The sequence below is a fragment of the Strigops habroptila genome (genome assembly GCF_004027225.2).
Source record: "Strigops habroptila isolate Jane chromosome 13 unlocalized genomic scaffold, bStrHab1.2.pri S16, whole genome shotgun sequence".
NCBI classification, from domain to species: Eukaryota; Metazoa; Chordata; class Aves; order Psittaciformes; family Psittacidae; genus Strigops; species Strigops habroptila.
The window spans coordinates 4,332,239-4,355,245 of record NW_022651054.1 but is presented as its reverse complement, the minus strand read 5'-3'; the positions used below and the strand labels follow the sequence as shown (position 1 = coordinate 4,355,245).

Sequence of the window (23,007 nt, the reverse complement as noted above, 5' to 3'; positions counted from 1 at the left end):
GGATGACACAAGCACAAGTCATTTCCTTATTAATCGGTTCAAACCAGTTCTTACAGGAACTGCTGGTGATAAATGTGGGACTTCTCAGAAGTCATTCATTTCATTCTCAGCACTGCACCAGTGCACAGCCTCAGCTGGCCTCTCCCTGGCTTTAAGGAAATGCTCTCACTCACAGCAACTTTCTGTGTAACCAGCAGTGCTTTGTCACTGCTTTGCTCTGAAATATTTTTCTTTTTAAGCACTTTTTAAGAATAAGGGGAAATACATCCCTTTCAGATGCATCAAAAAGATGAAGTGCGCTTTATTGCGTGGTTATCTCTTTTCTGCTGTAGCAACGCCCCTCTGAGCTCTAGCTCAGACTGAGCTTTGTTCTGGTTGGGTCAAAGTGGTAAGTTTAAAAAAAAAAGGAAAAAAAAAAAAGAAAAGAAAAAACCAATGGTTTTGTTTTTCTGTTTTGTTTTTTTGTTTTGTTTTTTTCTCCCCTATTTTGTCCTGTTCTGTGGGATGAACTTTACATCAGTGCTATTCCAAGTATAGGTCCTTCTCTTCAGAAGCCATTTCAAGAATATTTGGAAGCTCAGAGGATAAAACTTCACCACAGATCTGACAGTGGCGTGCCACAGGTAAGAACCTCTCTGCCTCCCTCCCCATGTAATTTTTTCCCTTCTTTGGCTGCCTTTTGACTTGTCAGGTTTACTGATGGAACTCTTGATCCTTGTTTCCAAAGATTGGCGATGGCCCAGGGAATACATAAAAATCTCATTTTAAAAGCAACCTGGGAATTAAAACTAATACTGTAATTGTGTGGACTTAAGCCTCTTGGAGGAAAAAAGAAAACAATAAAGCAAGACCAGTCGCATGTCTTGCCTTATCTTAGCTGCCTATTTTGAAAGATGAGTTTAAGCAGAAAAACGTTGCAACAAACTTCGGCATCAGTACTTCAGAAACCAGTGGGGTCTGTGGCTTAATGGCCAATAAGAGAAACCAAATCCCCACACCTTTAGTGTCTGAAAGGGAAAGAAAAATTGGGTGTTTAGAGCCAGTACAAAGGGGCAGAAGTCCCCTTTCCTACGGGGGGGGGGAAAGTATTAAAAAAAAAAACCCACAGAAAACCCCAAACCAAAAACCAAAACAAAACACCAAACTTACAAAATAAAAAAGCATGTTAGAAAACATACCCTAAATTTTTCTTGGGATCAGAGCACCTTTGACTTGAAATTCCTCAGGATACTGAGGCATTTTGAGATAAAATCCATTAATTCACATTTCACATCTAATCCTTGTAGCTCTTATAAATGTTTCTTTGCCCATTTCTTACCACAAAAGAGGTTAAATTAGGGAGGGTCAGGCCGGAATAACTAAATATGCAGATTCCTTTTAGGCACATTGAAGTAATTTTTATGTAGTGCATTGCTGCCCTCCTTTGACAAAAAACAATAAAAGAGTAGCCACGGAAAACACTGGAAGTGGGACTGCGGGGTCATTGCATTAACTTCTAGTGACACCTGAAGAATCAGACCCTAACTGGGAGATAACATAGTATATGCAGTTTAGGAAAAAACCAATATTAACCAATGACCTTATTGTTTTCTTTGCAATGACCATGACAGGGAATGACAGTCAGGAGTTGCTAATTCTGAACTCTATGAATTGTTAGCAAAGACAAAACAATACTAGGAATAACAAATCACTTCATGAGGACACTAGTAATGATCAAGGATTTGTCATATGCCCTGCAGTGTCTATGGCAAGCCCACCTGCATTGTCTTTCAAGAGACTAAAGTCAGCTTTATAGAGGGACCTGCAAGAATCCTGTCAGCTTGCACTTGGTTCCTGTTTTAAATTTAATAAATTACACAATAAAAAATTGGTTAGGCTTTTCCCTTTGCCCAGAAAATGGAGAATTCTCCATTGAGCTTTTCCACTGATCTTTATTTTCCTCCTTCTGTTTTGTCTCTTCAGGGGGAAAACTGGCTATCCTGGATGTTTGAAAAATTGGTGATTGTCATGGTTTGTTATTTTATCTTATCTATAATCAACTCCATGGCCCAAAGCTATGCCAAACGACTGCAACAGAAGATGTACTCTGAAGAAAAAACCAAATAAGCTTGGAAAAAAACCCCTGGAATGGGTTTTAGCAGACATGAAAAATGACACATCTTTCCATATGTTTGAAAATCAGCATTATTCAAAATGGGGGAAAACTTTTTAACATCCATTTTCAACTATAACAAGTTTCTATTTAATTTTGAAAGTAATTTGGATATTTGAGCAAACGTTTCATTGACAAACTTATAAATGTTAAGGTAAGGTATAAATGCTTTACAAATCTGAGCTGTATTACACGGGATGGACAATGGGATGTTAAATGGCGTTTAACACAAATGTCCATCCAGATTATTTCCAAACCTGATGACTTAATACTCTCCATTCCCTGATTTAACTTCAGGCTGACCTAAGGGTAACTTTTGATTTTGAAGGGTGGCTGGTTTGCCTTTTCCATAACTTTCAAGACCATCAAAATGTATATAAATGAATACAGGTTGGATACAAACTGTTGCATGTCCCTCGTGGTAAGGCTGTTTCAGCTGAACCCTCCAGTGTCCCACTGCATTGCACGTGCTCTCGGTTGGAAAAAGCCACCCTCTTACCTTCATGATGTTAGCAGAGATGATTGATGTCAAAATGCTGAAGCTGACATTTTTTATTCTGTATATTTAGAATGAAGTTAAGATAAAACTTTATAAAGTCATCTTTGATCATTCCAGAATTTCTTGTGTCAGTCTTTTGAAGCTGTTTCTTTTCCTCTCCACTTCTGTATGCTCAGTTTCTTTATTGAGCCTTAATCCCATGAATTGCATGCTTTCCTCACCCTGCCTGCACAAACGGTGCTGAAGCCCTTTGTTCTTTTGTTTTTTTCTTTTTTCTTAAGAACTTCTTACTTAACAGAAGGAAGTAGAAAGGCTATCATTTGCTTGAAGCACGGCTCGCTGGTTAAAGCAGGCACGTTAAATAGCAGTACTTGTTACCCTAAGTTCTTCTCAGATGTTTGCCACCAATCACAGCACCATGGGCAATGAAGGAGAAGAGAGGGAGGAAGAGTAAAGATTCCAACTGAAAACAGATTGGATGTGAAACCCAGCAATGGTGCAGAGAACCTTAGAGAACCTTTACCTTAGGCTTTTGGAGTCAGATATCCTTAAATCGTTGTTCTGAATCAGTGTGTGTTCCAGTTCTAACATACATGGACATAACTAATATTAAAATGGATCTTTCCCTCCGTAGTAAGTAGATGTCCATTCCTCTGCTGCTGTACTCAGCTCATTACTTTAACACTTTTTGAACTGCTGTTTTTTATTTTTATCCTAGGGGTAAGTAACAAGAATTAATTTTACTTTAAATCAGTGTTATCAAAAGGTGGCATATGAGCATAAAGTAGGTTAGAGCTTGCTCCTGCTCAGGTTGGGTTTAGCCCCACAGCACATTAGGGCAGATCTCGAGCAAGGGGTGAGAAATATGTATTTTGTTCAATCCCACCTGAATGTCCTCTTGTGTTGCCAACCGTCGTGACATCTCCATGGCTGTACCATCCTGTCGGATAGCTTATCAGACTGATGTTGACTGTTGGATCTCATGGCAACAACAGTCGGTAGGCTGTCTGACATTTTGGTATCTTTCATCTGACCGTTTGCTCATCCATCTCCAACTGTTTTCATTGAACATTAACAGCATATAAATGTGTTTCAGTTTAGGTGGGAATGAGTTCAGCAGTCACACAGCACAGCAGTCTACCTAAGACACATCTCTTAAAGTTTTCATCTCAGTTGTGTGTGAGGTTTGTAAAGTTTTTCCTGTATGCTTCACATTTAACTTCAAACAAAGTTACTGAATGAATGGGGAGGCTTTTAATATGGACATCTTGCAACAGAGCTGCTGACTAGAGGAAATTTAAGTATCTGAAGCTCTGAGTGAGTGCTGGGAGGTAGTACACAGTAGTTAAAAGCACAAAGGTTGTTTGTTTGTTCCTGATGTTTTTTAAAAGATGAACAGAATTTCTTAAATCATGGCCCTAGCAGCTTTTTCATTTTTTGGCCTAAATACAATCTTTGACAATAATGTAGCACAGATCTTGTTCTAATACAATACACATTCCAAAAAAACCTGCAGCTTTATTTGACACTTCACTTTTTTCAGTGTACTAGAACTTTAATTTTGCACTTTAGGAGGTCGTGGTGCAGTTTATAGCTGTTTGTTTAATTTTTCTTCAGGATACTTGGCTCAGTGAAAGCTGTTTGCTCCTTTCTCCAGTGCTAGTGCTTTTTACCTCCAATCGGCTGTTCACCTTAGGGACACTGGTATTTATTTCACACAGTTCTGATAGAGCTTTAAAGCCTTTCATGAGAGTAAATGTTATTTTTGCCATGTTGAGGTCCCTGTATGCTGTCAGATTGAAATGAGGAGACTGCGTAATAATAGTTAAAAAGAAAACAAACTCTTCCTAGAGCTTGAGTCAATAAACTTTATCTTTCTAAATGCTTTAGCAGTCTCCTTATAATTCTGCCTCCTTGCCTACTGAAAAATCACCTGACAAATTGAAAGCTTTCTCCCACTTTTATTTCAACATGTTTACATACATATAGTGCAAAATATATATATATATATTGTTCTGCAACTCCTGTTTGTATGTGTCCATCCCAATAAGCTGCGCTGTTATTTTGAAGCTTTCTAACACTATTTAAAGAAGGGACTGGTCATTCTACTTGCTTCTACCTGTTTGGGTGCTGGGAGATAATAAGACTTGGTAAAAGATAAAAAAATAATAGAAATGAAAGTTATGCAAACCTAATGAGATTTGCAAATGCATAGTTTTATGGTTGCTTAAATAAACAATTAACTGTTTCCTGGTGTTTATTTCAGTTGCATTGTTTCGATTTCTGTATATTGAGCTTGGTAGTTACGCTGTGAAATCTGTTGTCCCAGGCATTCTACAGTGAGTGTGAATCTAGAAGATACATCTGTAATTGCATTTTGTAGCTTTAGAGAAAGTCCCAGAGCCTTTAAGATTTCATTTGAAAACATGTATTTTGCTCCCTCAATCCAAAGTTTGCTTTTGTTGTACATATTTTCAGTTACACATTGGACGCAGTCAGTCATCTAGTTTAAAGTGTGTTAAGAGAAAAACCCAAAGTGAGCTGTGCTGCATGAGAAACAATCTCAGTATGGATTATCACTATTTTTAGCTGATTATGTTTAGACACTGATTAAAATATTGTGCTTTTTTTCCCTTGGAATGATTAAAAAACACATGGAAGTAACAGCCCTGGTAATAACTAACGTTTGGTTAAACATCAAAGATGACTTTGAGGTGATAGAGATTTATTTTAGACTGTTCTTCTGTGGAACGTGGCTAAATCTCTGCGTTCACAGGCACCCTGTAAATAGGAAGCAAAGCAGAAAGCTGGCCATGCTGCCAGCCTAATTCAGAGAAGCACATCCAGGCTGAGGACAGGCAGGATGGCAGCTTGGCCTCCTAATTCTCCACTTGCTTACTGCCTGACCTGTGAATTGTGCCTCACCAACAGTGTGCTCTTGAAGGCTGTGTGAGACGTAAGCACATGGCTGTCCCCCTCTGCACCACGTACCCCATCGGGGCAAGAACAGTGCTGATGTAAGCAAAGTTAAAAAGGTCACACTGGTCTGGGCCAAGCTGAGCTATGACACTTCCACAGGCCATGTCAGGGCAAATCATCCAGTTCCAGGCTTCCCTTGGCTCAATCAAAACCATCAGGAAACCTCCTGCTCCCTGTCACTGTTTGTAGTTTCTTACCTCCACCACACTGTCACCCTGTGTTTCTTGTTAAAGCAGCTCCCTCTGAAATCACCCAGCTGCCTGTTCATGCTAAAAGACACTTGTCATTGATACTTGAACATGGCTTAATGTTGTTTCAGAAAGTCCTTCCCTGCTGTGCTTTTGGGCTTCATTATTTAATTTGTCAGCATCAGGCTCCCTCTCGCTGCAGGCAGTGCTAACTGCAAGCACAAATACTGTGCATGCTTCCCTGATTATCAAGCACAAATATTAGTAAACAAAACTGATTGCAGGTGTAAAAGTAAGTGGTGATTGGGTGTGTTCCTTGGGGGTGAAAGGAATTCCATTTTCATTGAAGCACGTGGTGAAAAAATACTTTGTAATCAGTAGTTAAAAGTTTGAATGTAATTATATGTAAGATAATTGAAACTGCTCTTCTGAGATTTAAATTCTAGAGGTGTTTTTTCTGTAATTTTTATTTTTTGGAAGGGAAGAAGAAGAAACAGTAAGTACTTGGCTCAGCCTTCTGCAAATTGCAGCAGGGAGTGTGAAAGCAGGAGAGTAGTAGCCAGGGAGGGCTTCCTGCTGCGCTGCCCCTCGCTGAGAGCAGGGGGTCCAGGTGAGGGTTTAGTGGAGGATTGCTGTAACCTTCAGGACACAGGGAGTGAAGCAATCGCCTTCCCTGTGAACACCCTGCTAATGTATAATGAAGGTAAATATTTGCACATGCTTTTGCAAACTCATTTTTAAAAGGATTATACTGAAAAACTCTTTGAGCTTGCTGTGACTTCCCTAATTCAAGTGTCTAATTGAGGGCATGAAATGTTAGTGTTTATTTCTTTATCCGTTTCACTGGCTTACTGATGTACTGCTCAGCTTTCATTAACAAGCAGCAGAACAATGTTTCAGAATGGGAGAGGCCAGAACAACCTGGGTCTGTTGTTAAGGAAAAGAGTTCAGATGTAGAAACTGTCATCCAATGCCCAAAAGCTCTCTGGCTGTATCACCTCCCAGGTACAAACAGGAAGAGCCCAAAGATCTGCAATGGCGTGTGTCAGGAATTATGCAAAATGGTATTTTGATTTAGAAAGAGCTGACTATTGACTGCTGTGTGCTGAATTTAAAGTGAGGAGGCTGTTGAGCTGTGAAGTCATTCAACCAATTCACTGCTGGTGATGTTCAGTTGTGGTTAAACAAAAGTGAACCTGCTCAGTGGGCCAAGCTTTGTTTTAGTTAGAGCCTCTAACACTGCTCTTTACTGTGCTCGAGGGGGTTTTTGTTGTTACTATTCACTCATGCAATGATTCAAAGAGCATTGACTACATCAGCATTAAATCAAAGGTTAAATCATTGAATTGTCTAAACCTCATTTGACAAGCTGTTCAGATACGGGTAAGCAAGTGTGCTGCATCTTCCGGATTTCAGGGAGTCACTCCCAGTTTAATTGTTCTTCTGGTTTAAGCCAAGAAGCTTAAATGAATTGCCCAGGCAGCTGGTAATAAGGAAACTAGCTGCTATTTCCTGATAAAAGGCAAGAGATAGGACTTGTCAGCTCCCTGTGCTGTTCCCTGCTCCCCTAACTGCCCTGCAAGGCACACCCTTCTCTGATGGCTTCTGAAATGGCTTTTCTGTCCTTGTAAAAAGTTGTTTTTTCTCTGGTGACTGCTGGACTTGAGGGGTCCTGCGAGGGAAGGGCTGTGTGGTTAGGGCACGTGTTTTAGTGCAGAATCCACTTGTTTGGGGTTTGGCTTTTGGTTTTGTTGTTTGGATGGGGTTTTTTTTTAATGCTAATGTGACAGAGCAGGCCACACAGATCTGACTCTGTCTCTTGATGAGAGGTGGTTCAAACTTTATGTTTCCTTGTGGCCTCAGTAGTGTGTCACTTCACTGCTTTTTCCTATATGAAATATTGCACTTATCTCAAAGATAACTCAGAGCTGGGCAAATTCTACAAACCACACTGACGTGTTTGTTCATTAGCTTGCTTTTACACAAGGTTGTGACCACAGTTACGATCAATGACATCAATCTTACGTGGTCACCTGTTACCTTACGTGGGTACCAGCTGGTCTGCATGACGCTTCTAAAGTCCAGAGCCTTTTCACTGGAAGGTGGCATCGATCCGGCTGAAGGCATCAGCCAGAGCTGTGACCTACTGGAGCACAGGCACCACTCCTGCCCCGTGTGCCTGAGGAGGTTAAACTCTGCCTCAAACTATCTGACAAAGTATACAACAGTTTTTAAGAGATGAGATGTGTTTCCCAAAGCTTGTTCTATCTGCATGCAATGGCCTCGTGGCACCTCTGCTTTCCTTCCATGTTGTCAGGAAAGGAACTGGCAATTCTCTTACGGGACCTGCTGCTAACTAACCATATAAATACTAACAAAAATGCATACATACTAACTGAAACACATAAACACTTTGTGTGAGGCTTACGCTTATATGTAGAAACCATGCGAGTGTTAAGGGACTCTGTCTTTTCTGAGGCTGCACATCTCTTGGGTTCTTTCAATTTGTTGAAGAGGCTCAAACCAGCAGGTTTATGTGCTCACTATTTCTTTTTGTTCTCTGAAAGAAATGGGACATGCATAAAGAGAAAATGCACATTTACAACACTGTGCAAATGTAGCCATGTTCACAAAATCTCCCTGCTCGGAAACCATGCTTTTCAGTGCCTTGCTTGTTGCAGCTGTTTTCTTAAGACCTGTGATAGTTTTTATATTTTCACAACCAATTTAATTTCTCTGATTCCTTGATTTTTGTGTCTCATCTCAGTGCAGCTGATCTGTTGTGACGTACAGTCACATGCAGCCATGTGTGTTGCATAAGACAATAGTTGGGGAGCTGCAACGGAGACACTTTTAAGATGCCTGAGGGCAGGGTTTAGCGAAGTTCAAAGTTACAGATGCCAAAAGAAAAAATTCAAAGCAGTATTTTTACTACATCTGTGCTAATGCAATTGATGATTTTAATTCTGTTCCTTCGCTTAACTTCCACATAAACCTGCCTTAATCACTTCTGCATGTGCACAACCACCACTGGCAAATCACACTGGAGCATTTGTGCGTGAACTGAAGCTGTTAGGGCTGCCAGGGAGGAGCCTGGTGTTTTTAAGGGAAGTGTGGAAATCTCCTGTGCTATCCTTTGGCAATAGATTTCAGCTGTGACTGAGAGAGGCTCATTCTAATTAAGCGAATAAGGAAAGTGTCTAAGTGTTTGGCAGAGCTGATCCTGAGAGCCCTAGCTGGCTCTGATGCTTTTCCTCTCAGTCCTCCTGTAGCCGTGTCTGTCCTTGGAGCACAGTGATTTTTGGACATGTTCAGGCCTGTTGACTGGAGTTTTGTTCAGTTTGAACAGGACCCTGTGTACTAAAGCAATTTCAGGTTTCTTTTATAATGTCATTGAAGAATAAGCTCCCCTTTCACAGCACCCATTAGGTTGTATCTACTTTTTTATATAGAATCATAGAATAGTTAGGGTTGGAAAGGACCTTACTTCACTGTGGAAATACTAGTTTTATGGCAAAGCCTGACTAAATATAGAGGAAAATAATGTAAAAATCTGGGAGGGAGGGAACAGAAGCTTTATTTTTGGGAGAAGAGTATCTAATTGGATTTTCGTTCATAATTTGCCCAATTTATGTTTTTAACTGTTTGGGGGTTTTTTGCATTAGGTTTCTTCACCAAAATCTGGCCTAGGGAGGAGAAATTGCTAGCTTTGTCAAAGAATTGTCAAAGAACTACATATTAAATACAATTGCTGACCACATGACTTGGAATCAGGTAGTAACAGAGGCTGAAGTTGCCCAAAGTGGGGTGGAGAGGAAATTTTCCAGTGTTTCCTTTGCAAGTGGCAGAAATGCACAACAGCAAGCAGCAAGCATTCTGACATGGAAATACGTATTCCTGAACTCAGTATTGTTCTGGGCCATCTGGAGAGCAGTAGCTCTGAACTACTGCCCAGCTCTCACCATACTTTGTGAGGATATTACAATGAGCAGCTACAGCCACCCCTGCCAGCCGAGCACAGTATTTTATGACACCTTCAGTGTGTGGGATAAGGCTGCGTTCCATTTGGCTCCTTCAGTGGTGTTCTGCTTACATGCTCCTGTAAATCATCTATTACATATTGGAGACTGCTGGGCAAAATTTCAAATTAAATCATGCCATCTGACCGCAATTACACCATTCTCAGGCAACTGAAGTGTGTTTTTGTGAGCCTTTAAATAAACATTACATTGTACATGTAACCAAATATGTACAATAATCATTTTTGCAGAACACACCGATTTAAATGCAAATATACCATATCTGATGGTACTTCTGTTTCATGTTACCAGTGAAACTAGCTCACTGAAGCTTAAGCAATGTTTAGTCTGTGTTTTTTTGTATTAACCAGTGGCTTATTTTAGTTAGTTTCTCTACTTACTGTTTTTTAAAAATAGCAGTCTCGGCCCAGAGATTTTACTTATTTCTCTATCTTATGGTATAACCCTGCACATTTTAAAGATTTGCTTTTTAAGACTAAAGACAAGAAGGTTTCTGCAACCAACAGGTAAGTACAGAGGCCTGTGCCTTTGTTTTATACCACCAGACTCTCTTAGAAGTCACCGTTTAGAATCTCTGGTTTGTATGAACCATGGGGTTGATTTAGACTTCTTCCATGATCTTGGAACACATTTATACCTCTAAAAATTGCCTTTAAATTTCCTACTGAACAGAAGCAGCTTCTCTGATCTCCTATTTCAGGCTATGTTCACCCTTCCCAGCGTGCTCCCTGGGAGCCGGCAGTAACATTTGTTTGAACCACCACCCTATTTGCAGCTGTTTGTGCTTCTGTGAAAGGGTTAAGCAGGTCCTGCTGATTCACAGAGGTAGGTGACTCATTACCCCACCCGGGTAGAGGGGAAGTGGCTGTCTAGAGGGAGAGGATTCATACAATGTGAAATCAGAAGGGACCTTTGTGAACTTCGGGTTTGACTGAAAGAGCCGGAAAGGCTCCATAGTTAAAATTCAGGATTATCAGCTCTACATCCAGGGGAGCTAAAAGCTGTCTGACTGTCCAGGCTGTGCTTCTGGAGCATGGGCAGAGGTGGGGTAGGAAGCCAGAAGCGGGAGGCTTGATGAGGAAGCTACGCTGGAATTTGCTGCCTTGGTAAAGCTGTGGTTGGGCTGCCCTTGAAAGCAGCAGAGGAAAGGCAGCAGCTCAATTCCTTCTGAACGTTTTTTGTACCATTTCAGATCCATGAATCACATTCCTGATGACTCTTGTGCAGTTTTTAAAGTGGTGTCCAGCAAAATGCAAACTTCTCTAAAGTATGCTTTGATTTCTGAGAATATTTCCTTTTGTATGTTTGGCCCAGATTTCATAATATTTATCTATATGAAATTTATTAACAAATGTAGAAGGAAATTAATTATTCCATATCCGTTTGTGCCTATCAGCTGGTAATTTGAATATAACTTCCCTGTTTCTTATTGATAAAATCCTGGTGGTTGTGGAAACCACAGATTTTTTTTTTTCCCTTAATCTTGAGCTGTTTCAGTTTGGTAAATCTGTGCAGGTAATCCTCTTGAAAACCCCTTATATATTTACACTGAGACTCTATCCTTTCTGTACTGGTAGTCAGTCTAACCTTATAAGCACCGATATATACTTCAGTCCACATCAGTTGTATCTATAACCACATTAGTGCCCTGTCACTTGCCTAACAGTTATTATGTTTAAAGTATTTCTAACAGGTTAATTTTGGGGTTTGCTTTTAGGTTTTTTTGTGGCCAGATAAAAGTTATCCTTTTCATTAAAGATGTCTGCTATAGTTAGAGTCCTTGAATCAACTTCCAAGTGAGCTGCACCTGTCCATTTCAAAAAACAATAGTGACATTTGATGCATTGTTCCTTGGTTTATGGACATCCTGTGGGTAGTTTGCCTAAAACTAGCTAGGTCAAGGCCACTGATTCTGTTGTTCCTGCCTCGGTGAGCCACTGGCTTGTGCTGACCTTTGATCTGCCTCATTAATTTTAGTTTCTAATGCAATAAAGGCCATTTTCTAGGCTCTGGCTATTTACATGAGTAATTTTATCAATAAAATTGAAAATTACTCCTCCACCTTCTAATATAATTGTAGATAATGAGTATTTGAGAACAGCTATTCACTTCCTGTTACTTTGACCCTCTCCACATCCTGGGGAAAAAAACAGAGGAATCCAGCCATAGATCAAAAAATGAAGGCTTAGTTTGGGAAAGAGTGTGAGAATTTCAGAACTCAGGCCAGTAGTGAAAAACACTAACAGGAAGAAGCCTAGAGATGCCTAAAATAATTCCTGCCAACCTCTTCTCCAGAGCAATGAGAAGGATTGAACACTTAATACAACAGCTACACTTCTGTTTTCACTTCCTTGGGTTTTTGGTTTTGGTTTGTTTTTTGGTTTTTTTTGTAGTTTTGAGGAATCTGTGTTGTCAAAATTTGGCTGATGGTTGTGATCCTCTATTGTTGCTTTGAAAAACTTTGTTTTCCCGTGGAAGGAGGAGTATTGAATCCTAACTGTGAACAAGTTCTTACAGAACTATCCTTGTTCAGCAGTAATGAACCTGTTGGCCTAGCTGTGTCCTAGAGCTGCAGAATCCTCCTCTGTGCTTTCGTATAACTACAGATTAAGTAAGGAAATGGTAATTTTTGCTCTGGGGTTATACATCTTAGCTGTGTGCCGTGTTTCCTGATGTGATCCAAATTCTGCCATCAAACTTAAACAAGCAAAAGATCCCAAATATCCTGCTCCATTAACTAAAATTGCCGTAAGTCATAAATAATAAATGTATTTACAACGAATGGATAAATGAGGATGTCATTCATAGGTGCGCTGGGCACCTGCTGTATTTGCTTCATGCTCAGAATTATAAGTACATAGAGATAACGTGAGGTTATTTCTGCAATAAAGTTACTTACTGATATAGCAGTACAATAACGCTTTGCTGTCTTCCTTGTTTCTGAGATGACTTGTCTGTCCTTAGCTTTTTTAATCTCTCTTTTACCTGTCCTGTGGAACAATGAGGAAGAGTGTGCATTCCTGGGCCTTAGTCATTTTTCTAGACATGGAGTTACCTTACTCTCATTTCTGATACCAGAAGAAGTTTTCAGTCTGGTTATCTGTCAAAAACAGTAGGGAAAAGTATTTCTATGTTGCTAAACATCCTGTGCCTTTTAAAGGAAGGAGGAGGGAGAACCTCACCATACTGTCTCCTTTCCTGACCCTTTGTTCCCTGCAGACTTGAATCGCCTGTGCTGCTTATCTTAACTTCTTGTGCAATCTTTTCTCCCATTTCTTCTGTGAAAATATCTAAGAGACAATGGTTAAAAATAACAAAAACACTACACTAGAAAAGGCCTTTGGATCAGCACAGTCCCCCAGCTCTGAGATGCTGGACAGTGGAAAAAAAAACCCAAAACATCATAAATAATATAACAAAAGTTATGCATAGTTTTGAACTTCCAAACAACTCTAATTTTACATTGCAGCACAGGGCTTGAAGTATGGCTGGAGAGTTAAGCTATGATTATTGGGTCTTGCCCTTTTGAGAGGGAGCTCCTAAAACAACAGAGCTGGCTGAAAACAGAAGGCAAAACAGATCAAGTTAATCATCATAGAATCATAGAATAGTAAGGGTTGGAAAGGACCTTAAGATCATCTAGTTCCAACCCCCCTGTGTTGGATTATGTACTGTGGTCTGCACAAAGAATAGTCAAAATGTTTTGCCATAAATGTGAAGTGTTTTTATATTTATTAGATATATTTACCCCATCTGCTTTGTCCTCTTTGCTTTCCCTTTTGTTTTCTCCCCAACCACCCCACAAATTATTCTAATTTCCCTGTATATTTAATGATTCAGCTATTGAATTGAAGCACCAGTATAACTTAATTTACACAGGTGATTTTTCTCCATGAACTAGGACTAGACTCAACTCTAATGTGTAGTGAAGTTTGCCCTACTGCTAACATGCAGTTGAAACTTCTTTTTTTGGAAGGCATGAGAGATTAACATTGCTTGTCTATAAGCTACTGTGAAATCTGTCAGAATCCACTGAGGCTCACATTGACACAACCATGCCAGTCATGGGCTGTTACTATGGGTGTATTTGAGCAATTGAGAACTTTTAGCCTCAGTACTTACTTATTTTCTTCAGTTTCAGTTGTACAGTTACTTGAATCTTGTCAAGAAAGCTGTTTGCTGTTCCAGGTGTCACGTGCCAGAACTGCTTTGAGAACAGATGCTCCAGGGGGGATTTTAGTGCTGCTGTACCTGGCCTGAACAAAAGTGAAGAGGTAAATGAAACCAGGAAAGGAAATAAAAGACAAAAGTAACAGAGTGTCTGCTGTGCTCTAACTGCAGCCTAGCAGAATTACAGGGTCAGTTCTACACCTACTGCTGTTAATTATTTGAAGATTTAAAAACTAAATCGGGATCTCTAACAGGGCAAGATTTCTACATGGGCATCATTCGCCATGTAGCATATGTGCAACGTATTTAGCACCATACAATGCGTGTGTGCTCACCTCTTTAGTTAAAAGCTGAGAGGTCTGGCATGAAACCACACTGAAATGTAAAGGGAAGCTATGAGATTTGTCCGCTTGTCAAAGGAAAAGCCCTTGAGACTGATTTTTTCACTTTTATTTTTTGGCATACCTATTTAATAGTGAGTGAGATTATTTCTATTAACAGGGAGAACAGTGTGACATGGGGGGAGGAATGGCAAGAATTCCAAAAGCTCTTCCTACCATTGAGAACTAAAAGAGGCAGAAGAAAGCTCAGTGTTACAACAGAATCCTCAATTCCACTCTACTCTTTTAGTTTATAAGCACCTAGTCTGTTCCTCCTGCCAGGCTGGTGCAGCTCAGTGTTTGCAGGCAGCAGTTTCACAGGGGCTCCACCTTGTGGTCGTGGTAAAATCTGTGCAAAAAAAAGAGCCCATTTCTTAACTTCTGAAATTATGCAATCTATTTTATTATATTACAGGCTCTTACATCTTAAATATACCAGAGTTCTCCTCCCAGATATGTTCAAATAAATAATTAAAAACCTTCCTGCTTCTAACTTCACAGGAAGAATTATTACAGGAATTGTAGTTCTGCTTAAACCTACGGTTTGCCTATAACAAGTAGCAAAGACCTCTGATATGCTATAGGGAAAAGAAAACATGGCAGAGTAAAACGGCCAGAAAAGCATATAATTCATTATAATCCCTAACATAAGCTGAGGATGACAGGAAAATGAAGAACCCTTTCATACCTTATTTTAAAAGATGGTTCCAAACTTCTGCTGTTTTGTGAAAGTCAAGGTCCTTAAAGTAGAATTTAAGTCTTGCTTTGCCTTATAGGAACTGGTGGCACACTGATGTATCTTGAATGATATGGAGTTTGGATTAATAATTCTGGTAGTGTGCATTTTTATCAATAGTGAAGCGTTCTTGGGGCAAAGTGTAATCATGAAAAATTTAAATTGGAGGATCAGGAACATCTCACTCCTGCAGTCAATCCCACATTTATCGCATATTAGTTCATGATAGTTTATATGCTGAGAGTTTAGCCTGGAGAAAAAGCATTCTGTATAGACATTCTTTATGAAAAGTACCCAAGTGCCAAAAATTATGTTCAAAGACTCAGCTACAGTACATAGCAAATGTCTTGAAAAACAGCTATTTATTAAATATGAATAATACCTGCCCACACTAATATATTCAGTTCTTACTATTGTAACATTCACACACGTCTTACGAGACTGAAAAATAGCTACAGTCCAGTAATTCGTATACTTCAGGAAGCTGATGGAAGGTTTTCCAGCGCTGGGTTCTTTCAGGAAAGCTCTAGTTCAGGCTATTAAAAAGTATAATCAAAGGCTGGTGTAACTGGAGATAACTTGTTCCAGAGCTGTGAAGCTGTCCAGGAAATCTTCCTCTTCAATTCCGAATTTCGTGTACTGGTGAATATAGGCTCTGTGTGTTGAAGTCACAGTAGGAAAACAGGTAAGATGTTAGAAATCAGTGAAGAATCTGACACATGAGATCAGATTGTACAGTTACTGTAAAAACTTCAAATGAAGATTGGTTTCCACCCACTACCTATGCTGGCTAGTTTCTACTGTGCCCTCTTGAACTCATTTTGTAATTCAAACTTATCAGTAAGTCATGACTTATTTCTCATAGGTTTTATAACTTTGTATATTGCTTAAGGAAACAAAATGACAGCTAACAAAATTGGGCTAACTGGGAAATGGAAGGAGAAGCGATTATTAAATGAGAAAAGTAACATAGAGATTTGAGATGCAAAGCCTAAACTTGTGTGTGCAGGACATCTTGCTGCTTATCACTGGTGGTTTTGTAACGGGGTGAAATTGGGAGCACAGCTAGTGGCTTTTAATTGCAGAATTTCTGTGCTATAAACTCACATTTAGCAGATATCTGCTGTTATGCAGTAATTTGGCTGCATGATGATCAAAGTAAAGAGGTAATTCTTTTCCAGATTTCTTGGTTCTAATGTAAAATCAACCTAATAGCATGGGAGCCTTAGTAAACACACAAATCCCCTAAATGCTTCTGAATTGAGCCAAGAACTTTTTCCCGTGGACTGTGCAGCATGTCTGTACACAATTTAGAAACTATATGATCAGTAAAAGAGTTTCTGTGTGTTATATTTAGAACAGTCACACTGGAATGCACTAAATTTGGGGAGTTCTAGTACTGAGGAAATAGTCAAACTGACAGCACTGGAATATATGGTCTCAGTCATCCACAGAACATAAGCACTGTTCTGTGTTCCTCACCCTACCATCATGTTTCAAGCATAAAAATATTTCCACTCCAGTGTGGGAACATCTTCACGCTTCTTCACCATTATTCTACTTTGCTGAGAGAGCTGTACGTACAATGATTTTGCTACCACTGAAGATATTGGCAGTTATTAGTGAAGTGTCAGCATAATTATTTTCACTTACTTGGAAGCAAACATATTCCAAGCTTTTCCTACAACGTTGTCAAGAGGTTTCAGCAGGAACTGGCTATTGCTGACCAAAGAAGCCAACTTTTCATATTTGTTAAATGCTCTTAGTGTTTTCCAGGAATGAAAAGCATCCTTGGGATTTAGCCATGATGTATATAAGGAGGGATCTCGGAAACTTCCTGTACCAGAAATAAGACAGACCTTTTGATAAATGTAAAGCTACAAGCTCTTACATCTTGATCTCTGCAGTCTTGTGTGACCTAATTGCTGCCTGGAAGATCAGTTCAGGCCTTGAAAAAAAATCTGCAGGGTGGTCAAGCTGTAGAGAATATAACTGTTGTATGTCTAGAAGCATAGTCTTGTATTGGAACTTCATCTGCAAGCTATGCTTATCATTCCAAAAGCAGCTAAATATATTTTCAGACAATACAGCCAAGAATCCTACCATATATATGGACCTCAGTCTCTTCCTCCTTCCCCAAAGTGCTTCAGGAAACATCCAAGTCAGTTGTAAATACAACACCCCTAAGCAATTATACAACGTGGCCTTGGACTTTAAAATGTTTCTAGAGGCAATATTGACCTTAGGAGTCAAATACGTGGCCTTAGGGTTTTGGTTTTTTTCACTTTCCTCAGATGTGGTTGCAAAGAAAACAGTGAGATGTGAAACAAGAATCGCTAAGGTGCTGTGTTTTTCCTTCTTACCTAAGTCTACACTGTGCGTATCTTTTCCTCGCAGGATAACCAGGTTGGCAACGGAAGTATTGAAATGAAGTGGCTTCTTTGTGGAATGCCTGGAGGGGATGGAGGAGCCCAGACATGGGGGTCGTACTTGCCAATCAATACCTGTGAGATATAAAAGAAAGTTAATGATTCATGACATGTGGATTCAGATTAGCTGAAGAGTCAGATGGTAACTGACACTGTGCCCAAGCTGAGATCCTATTAGTTTGTCAGTTAAGCAGCAATTACACAATTCTCAGAGAAAATCAGTGCTAATCCAGCAGTATTTGCCTGGTAGTCACTAGTCTTATCAGAGAAAATGCATACTTGTTTCTATACTTAGCAGTCTGCCAGCCCATTCTTTGCATAACTGGAAGCTATCCTGAATTCCCCATGATACAGGAGAGCTTAGCAGGATTTTTATTAGTAGGTGTACAAAGAAAAAGCACAGCAGAACTAACTGTCCAGGGAATGTTCCAAATGAATCATGGAAATTAAGTGCCCAGCCAAAAACTGTTGGTTTGTTTTGCGTACTTTCAATAGTTATAATTAACTGAGATGTCTGGGAGCAAAACCAGGAGCAAGCCAGGAGCTGCTGTGGCAGCTGAGTGAATAGTTAATGGAGCAGCTGGCTATGTAGAGGCAAATTCCTGCTGTCTGAGGGCAGCAACTCATTTCTGAAATGACTAAAGCTAATCAGTAAGTTCCACAAAACAATAAGCTCTATTTCATCTGTAAAAACAAATGCTTAAAGAGTGACAGATACTGAAGATGAGTGAATGTTTTTTACCTTCCTCCATTTTAGCATTAGCAATGAGCATCTGCCTTAAATGTTTGATGAGTCCAGGCCAACTGAATGTGCTATAAGCGAGGGAATTTTCAGGCATCTGAGGTATGTTACGAAGACCCAACATCTTGAATTCAGGATGTGGAACTAACGTCTCCATTAAGTCTCCTGAAGGAAGAAATTAACAGCTGCTCATGTTTGACAAAAATATGGCATAGGCTAAAATAGGAGAGTGAGGACTCTTACAAAGACCTAGCAAGTTAAGGTAAGAAACAAAGTGGGATATATAAAGTTTTAATTTGACAAATATATGGACAGGTATCAGACAAAGTAATGAAAACTTGCTACGTACTACTGACTTCTGTAAAAGGCATGTTAGTTGCTCTTATTTTACAATTTAGACTTGTCTCACTTTGTAGTCTGGCTCAATCTCAAGACTATGCACTGCTAAAGAGATAGACAGATGTGAAAGTTTAATTTTACAAGCAAAACTCTTGGCAATATGAGTAACTTGTTCTAATCCCTTAAAGATACAAATGTCAGCTTGTTGCTCCAAAGTTGTATGCTAGCCTGTCTTCTGCTTGAGCCAGACACAAACCTTTCATTCTGTTTCAGTTTATACAAACATCTAACCTAATGTGAAACTTAAAACTCAGTCCAAAATTACTGTCCTGTGCAAATTGCCTCTGAAATGTAAAATAGGTACAAGGGTGTCTGTAATCTCTTGAAAAAGGAGAAACAGGGTTCTTTTGGTAAAGAATGAAACCAGAAGCTGGGGGATCTATTTTTGACTCTGCTACAAAACTGAGATTGAACTTCTGATTCAGTCTTTTGCTTCGCTTTTGCTATCTTAAAAGTTGGGATATATCTGAATACTTGAGTAAGGAGCCTGAAGAACTTAAATTTACAATATGAAATGATTACAGAAAGGTGTGTGAGTTTGCACTAGGCAGCTATATTATATTTAGATACCTAGTGGGTTTCTGCTGTAGTGCAAGCCACCTTCTGCTGTGTAAGTGGGCTGGAAAACACTCCCCAGTTGATGTGCAATGACTTGATTTATATCCCTGAAGGAGATCTGTTTAATGTTCATCAGCTGAGCACAGATCTTGTGGACAACATCATTCTCATGAACAAGAAGGGCATCTGATGACTTGTACAGATGTGAGAGAGTCAAAACAGAGTTGTAGTTTTGAACAATAACCTGGAAACAAACAAACAAAAAACCACACACAAATGACAGTCAAACAATCTCTCTCTAGTTTATAATCCTTTGGCTACTGTCGTTTCCTCAGTTATGATTTAGGAAGTGATGCATTTTCTTTGCCAAAGTGCAGAATAAGGTCAGGGGCTAGCAGAGTTTTCTCATGGAAAGAGAGCAAGACCTGTAAAATCATGTTATCAATCTCACTTCACACAAACATGCCAATAAAATCTGTCTGGGAACCGATTATAATGCTGAGATACTATCGTAACAGAGGAGATTTCTGGTTAGCTCATAGAGCTTCTCATGAAACTGCATCATACTTGAGCACTTATCAAGAATTTTCTTTTTTGGGGGTGTGAAACAACATGTACCAAATATTAGGCAAACAATTCATTAGCTGTGTTACTTTCTGTTATGCTGGATTTTTTAAAAGTAAAATGTACCTCTCTTCTAGTTTTAGTTGCAATTATTGTATGCTTAGAAGTAAACAGTGACTATTAACTTGTAGAGTGTCTCTGGGAAATACGATACTCACCTCACCAGTGCCGTAGGGCCAGATAACATGGTTTAGCAGAAATGAGGCTGGAAAAGCATCTCTTAAACACTGGGTCACAAACGCTCCCAAGCCAGACCCTGTACCACCAGCCATGCTCATGATTGTGAAAAATCCACCGAGTCGATCACATTTCTCTGCTTCTTTTTGCACCAGATTCATTATTACTTCTTTGTGTCTAGGCCCATGAACAGAATAACTGTTGAATAACAGAAAAGACAGCAAGACGTGGTAGTTTATATCAAAATAAAAGTAGAAAGATCAAGCTGTTCATAAAGCATACTTACTATTATTTATATAAACTCATTGTCATCCATTCTATCTGCAGTAAACAGTCCTTAACTGTGACATTTTGCAAAACAGCAGTTTATAAACTGTCCTTATTGTTTCCTATTCTTAAATCTAATATATTCACTCGATTCTAAAATGTTACATTTTTAAATACCAGTTTCATCTTGCAAAAGGCAGTTTAGAAATTTCACTGCTCTGTATATTGCTGCTTTAACTTAAAAATAAATCAAGTTAATGTTACACACTCTGTACCTCACGCAACTGCAATACTACCACTCCTAGAGGGTCTAGACAGCTCAATAGTCTCTACAGTCCCTAGTGAAGCTTGAAACCATTATTCATACCCATTTGCCCAGTTGTTCCCAGACCCTTGCTTCTGACAGAAGTGTGACCCATCATCATATTTCCAGTAGCCAGACCTGGCAGCCATTGATAAGGTTTGGCTGATTACTTTAGGTTCCATGTCAACAAGCACAGCCCGGGCAACAGGTACTGGATAGGAAGAAAAACAGAACTAAGAATAATGTGTCAATATTAGAACATGTTTCCATAAGATGATTGATGAACTTGCACCACAGCCCAGATTGCATTCCTCCCACGTAAGACAAACTATTAATTGGACAGTACAGGCAAGTACAGAAAGGAGGACTTGGCAAAGTCTGGTTAACCATCTATTATTCCAGAGACAAATGTGAACTCTAGAGACCATAGATCTTTAAGGAAAGAATCCACTTAACACATTTGATAACACCAAATTCAGATACTCTGGGTCCTACTCCCTTGTGCGACTATCTACAGTAAAAGTGCAGATATTTGGAAAGAAAGATTATGTATGCATTTATGCTGCATTACTGGCAGAGTTGCTCTCTGGTCTCAGGCATTTACTGCATGGATTGTGCTTCCACGATTGTTAGCAATGTTGTGAAGGCAGAGGGTTCTGACAATTCTTAAAGACTGAAGATAAAACTCATTCTTCAGCTCAAGGTTAAAGACTTCTATTATTTCTGTACTCTTATATAAGGCTGGAAAACAGACCCTCTGTGGGAAACAAGCACTTAAATGCTGTACCTTCAGATTGCTCCTCGCAGAAAAAACGTTCTTTGCAAGCATCACGGTAGGATTCATTCTCCTTCTTGGAACACAACCCATGTGTGTCGTGGACATCGCTGCAGATAGCGTTAAACACCTCATGACCAATCTGATTCCCACACTGACCAAGCTGAACTGTGACTATTGACATTCTTCTTCACTTTGTATTTAAGCCTAAAAAAGAAAAGTCTGACTTTAGTAACAGTGGAGAACACAGGGAGGAAAAAAGTCCTGACAAGATTTCTGATCAGTTCTGCCATTTTTTGAGAACCTCTAGTGAGGAGGAGGCGGCCACGCTGCAACCACTGTCTGTGTCTGGGGAAAAGCGGCCTGTCAGCACTTTCTCCTGGATGTCAGAAGAATGTGGATGGCAGTTGAGAGGAAGTCTGTGAGTTTACTGTTGCTGTTCATCCGGAGGGAGCCAGCAAAATCTTTATTTCCTTTCTTTTGCTTTGTAAGGCAGGATAGAAACAAACAGTTGTAGCTCAAACAAAATTATAGGATTAAGTTGTAAAAGCATAATAAGAAAGTACCCCATGCTTTTGGAAATGTGAAGCCTGTTCAAAAGTCTAGCTGACTTCCAGTCCTGTCCTGATATGGGCCCGATGACAAAGCCTGCTGAGGTGACAAAAGTATTCCTTTTGCTTCCACCATGGACAGCAAAGTTTTTGATGCAGTTTTGGGATGTTTTGACAACATTTCCCCACTCAGCATTTTGCAGTAGCTCAGCTTTCTCACTTCTCTGCTCTCTTTTCACAGCAATAAGGCAATTTTTTTTAATCACTTCATTATTTTGGGGCTGCTACTTTTCATTATCATCCCAGACGTGCCGCAGCACTTCTGTAACTTTGGGTAACTGCCAGCGCCTGTAACTCCGTCCTGCTGCGTTCTGCAGGCACTTATGTGTTATTTTTTGAGTTCTGTGCTTGATTTCAGCACCGCTGCCAGTCTGCAACTCACAGCCTTAGGCCAGCCTGTGTGTGACTGCAGGACCGCGCTACCCCTCACCGCAGAAAGCAAATCAATAAACAGATATGTAAATGATTTTCAGAAAAGGCTCATATCCAACCCCCGCGCGTACCGACCCCCCCCCGCGCCCGCTAGCGCTGTACTCCGCGCCATGTCGCTCGGAGCAGGCGCCCTCCCCTCCGGAGCTGCAGCCACCGGTGCGGGGAGACCCACCGAAGGCCGCCTGCCCTCTGGGGCCCCCATGTTCCTGATGCTGCCCGCCGCCCGGCCTTCACGCCCTTCGGCCCCTTTCTCCTCCCGGGGTGCCCGCAGCCGCCCCGGCCGCCGGCGCCTCCTCAGAGTGCCCGCGCTGAGGCGCTCAGGCAGCACCACGCATGCGCGGCCCCGCCAGCCCCTTCCCCGCCGGTGCGCACCGAGACGCGCCTTCGAAGAGCCCGCTTCGCGCATGCTCAGAGCGGCGGGCGGGCAGGCGGGGTGCGAGGGTCGGTCCTTCGGGCTTCACGAAGGGCTCTACGCATGCGCCCTGCCCGCGGCTTCGCTGCGCTCTCTGCGCATGCTCCGTGCCAGGAGCAGGGCGGGCAGGCGA

The 23,007-nt window shown here is 40.4% G+C and overlaps 2 protein-coding genes across 11 annotated transcripts in view; one reads left to right on the top strand and one right to left on the bottom strand.

Annotated features, from left to right (window-relative positions):
• The window catches only part of VMP1 (vacuole membrane protein 1), a 69,354-nt gene extending 64,455 nt beyond the window's left edge, over positions 1–4,899 (top strand). For all 6 annotated transcript variants that reach the window (XM_030472990.1, XM_030472992.1, XM_030472993.1 and 3 more), the window contains 2 exons: positions 521–623; positions 1,963–4,899. In XM_030472990.1, the coding sequence (XP_030328850.1) occupies positions 521–623; positions 1,963–2,106 (247 nt within the window). In that variant the 3' untranslated portion in view covers positions 2,107–4,899. The remainder of the gene's footprint in view (positions 1–520; positions 624–1,962) is intronic.
• A 9,564-nt stretch (positions 4,900–14,463) lies between these two features.
• Positions 14,464–22,870, bottom strand: TUBD1 (tubulin delta 1). 5 transcript variants are annotated; one of them, XR_003989610.1, is made up of 10 exons: positions 22,635–22,769; positions 21,432–21,626; positions 20,708–20,855; positions 20,055–20,271; positions 19,285–19,516; positions 18,316–18,480; positions 17,508–17,648; positions 16,798–16,981; positions 15,097–15,799; positions 14,464–14,757 (listed from the first exon to the last, which is right to left on the bottom strand). XR_003989610.1 is itself a non-coding variant. In XM_030472986.1 (9 exons), exons 2-9 carry the CDS (start codon positions 21,601–21,603, stop codon positions 15,697–15,699), a joined length of 1,362 nt encoding a protein of 453 aa, XP_030328846.1. In that variant the 5' UTR covers positions 21,604–21,626; positions 22,835–22,870; the 3' UTR covers positions 14,464–15,696. The 5 variants fall into 5 exon arrangements, 4 of the variants coding, with proteins under 4 accessions (XP_030328846.1, XP_030328843.1, XP_030328844.1 ...); XM_030472986.1 differs by lacking the exon at positions 22,635–22,769 and adding an exon at positions 22,835–22,870 and having other exon boundaries at positions 14,464–15,799; XM_030472983.1 differs by having other exon boundaries at positions 14,464–15,799.
• Positions 22,871–23,007: the final 137 nt, after the last annotated feature.

What these genes read in the sequence shown, in the direction of transcription:
- TUBD1 (XM_030472986.1), bottom strand. Translation starts at nt 21,603, where the DNA reads ATGTCAATAGTCACAGTTCAGCTTGGTCAGTGTGGGAATCAGATTGGT. An exon ending in CTGCGAGGAGCAATCTGAAG is followed by an intron (nt 20,856 to 21,431) that starts GTACAGCATTTA and finishes CTTCCTATCCAG; the next exon opens with TACCTGTTGCCCGGGCTGTG. An exon ending in GGCCCTACGGCACTGGTGAG is followed by an intron (nt 19,517 to 20,054) that starts GTGAGTATCGTA and finishes GTTTGTTTCCAG; the next exon opens with GTTATTGTTCAAAACTACAA.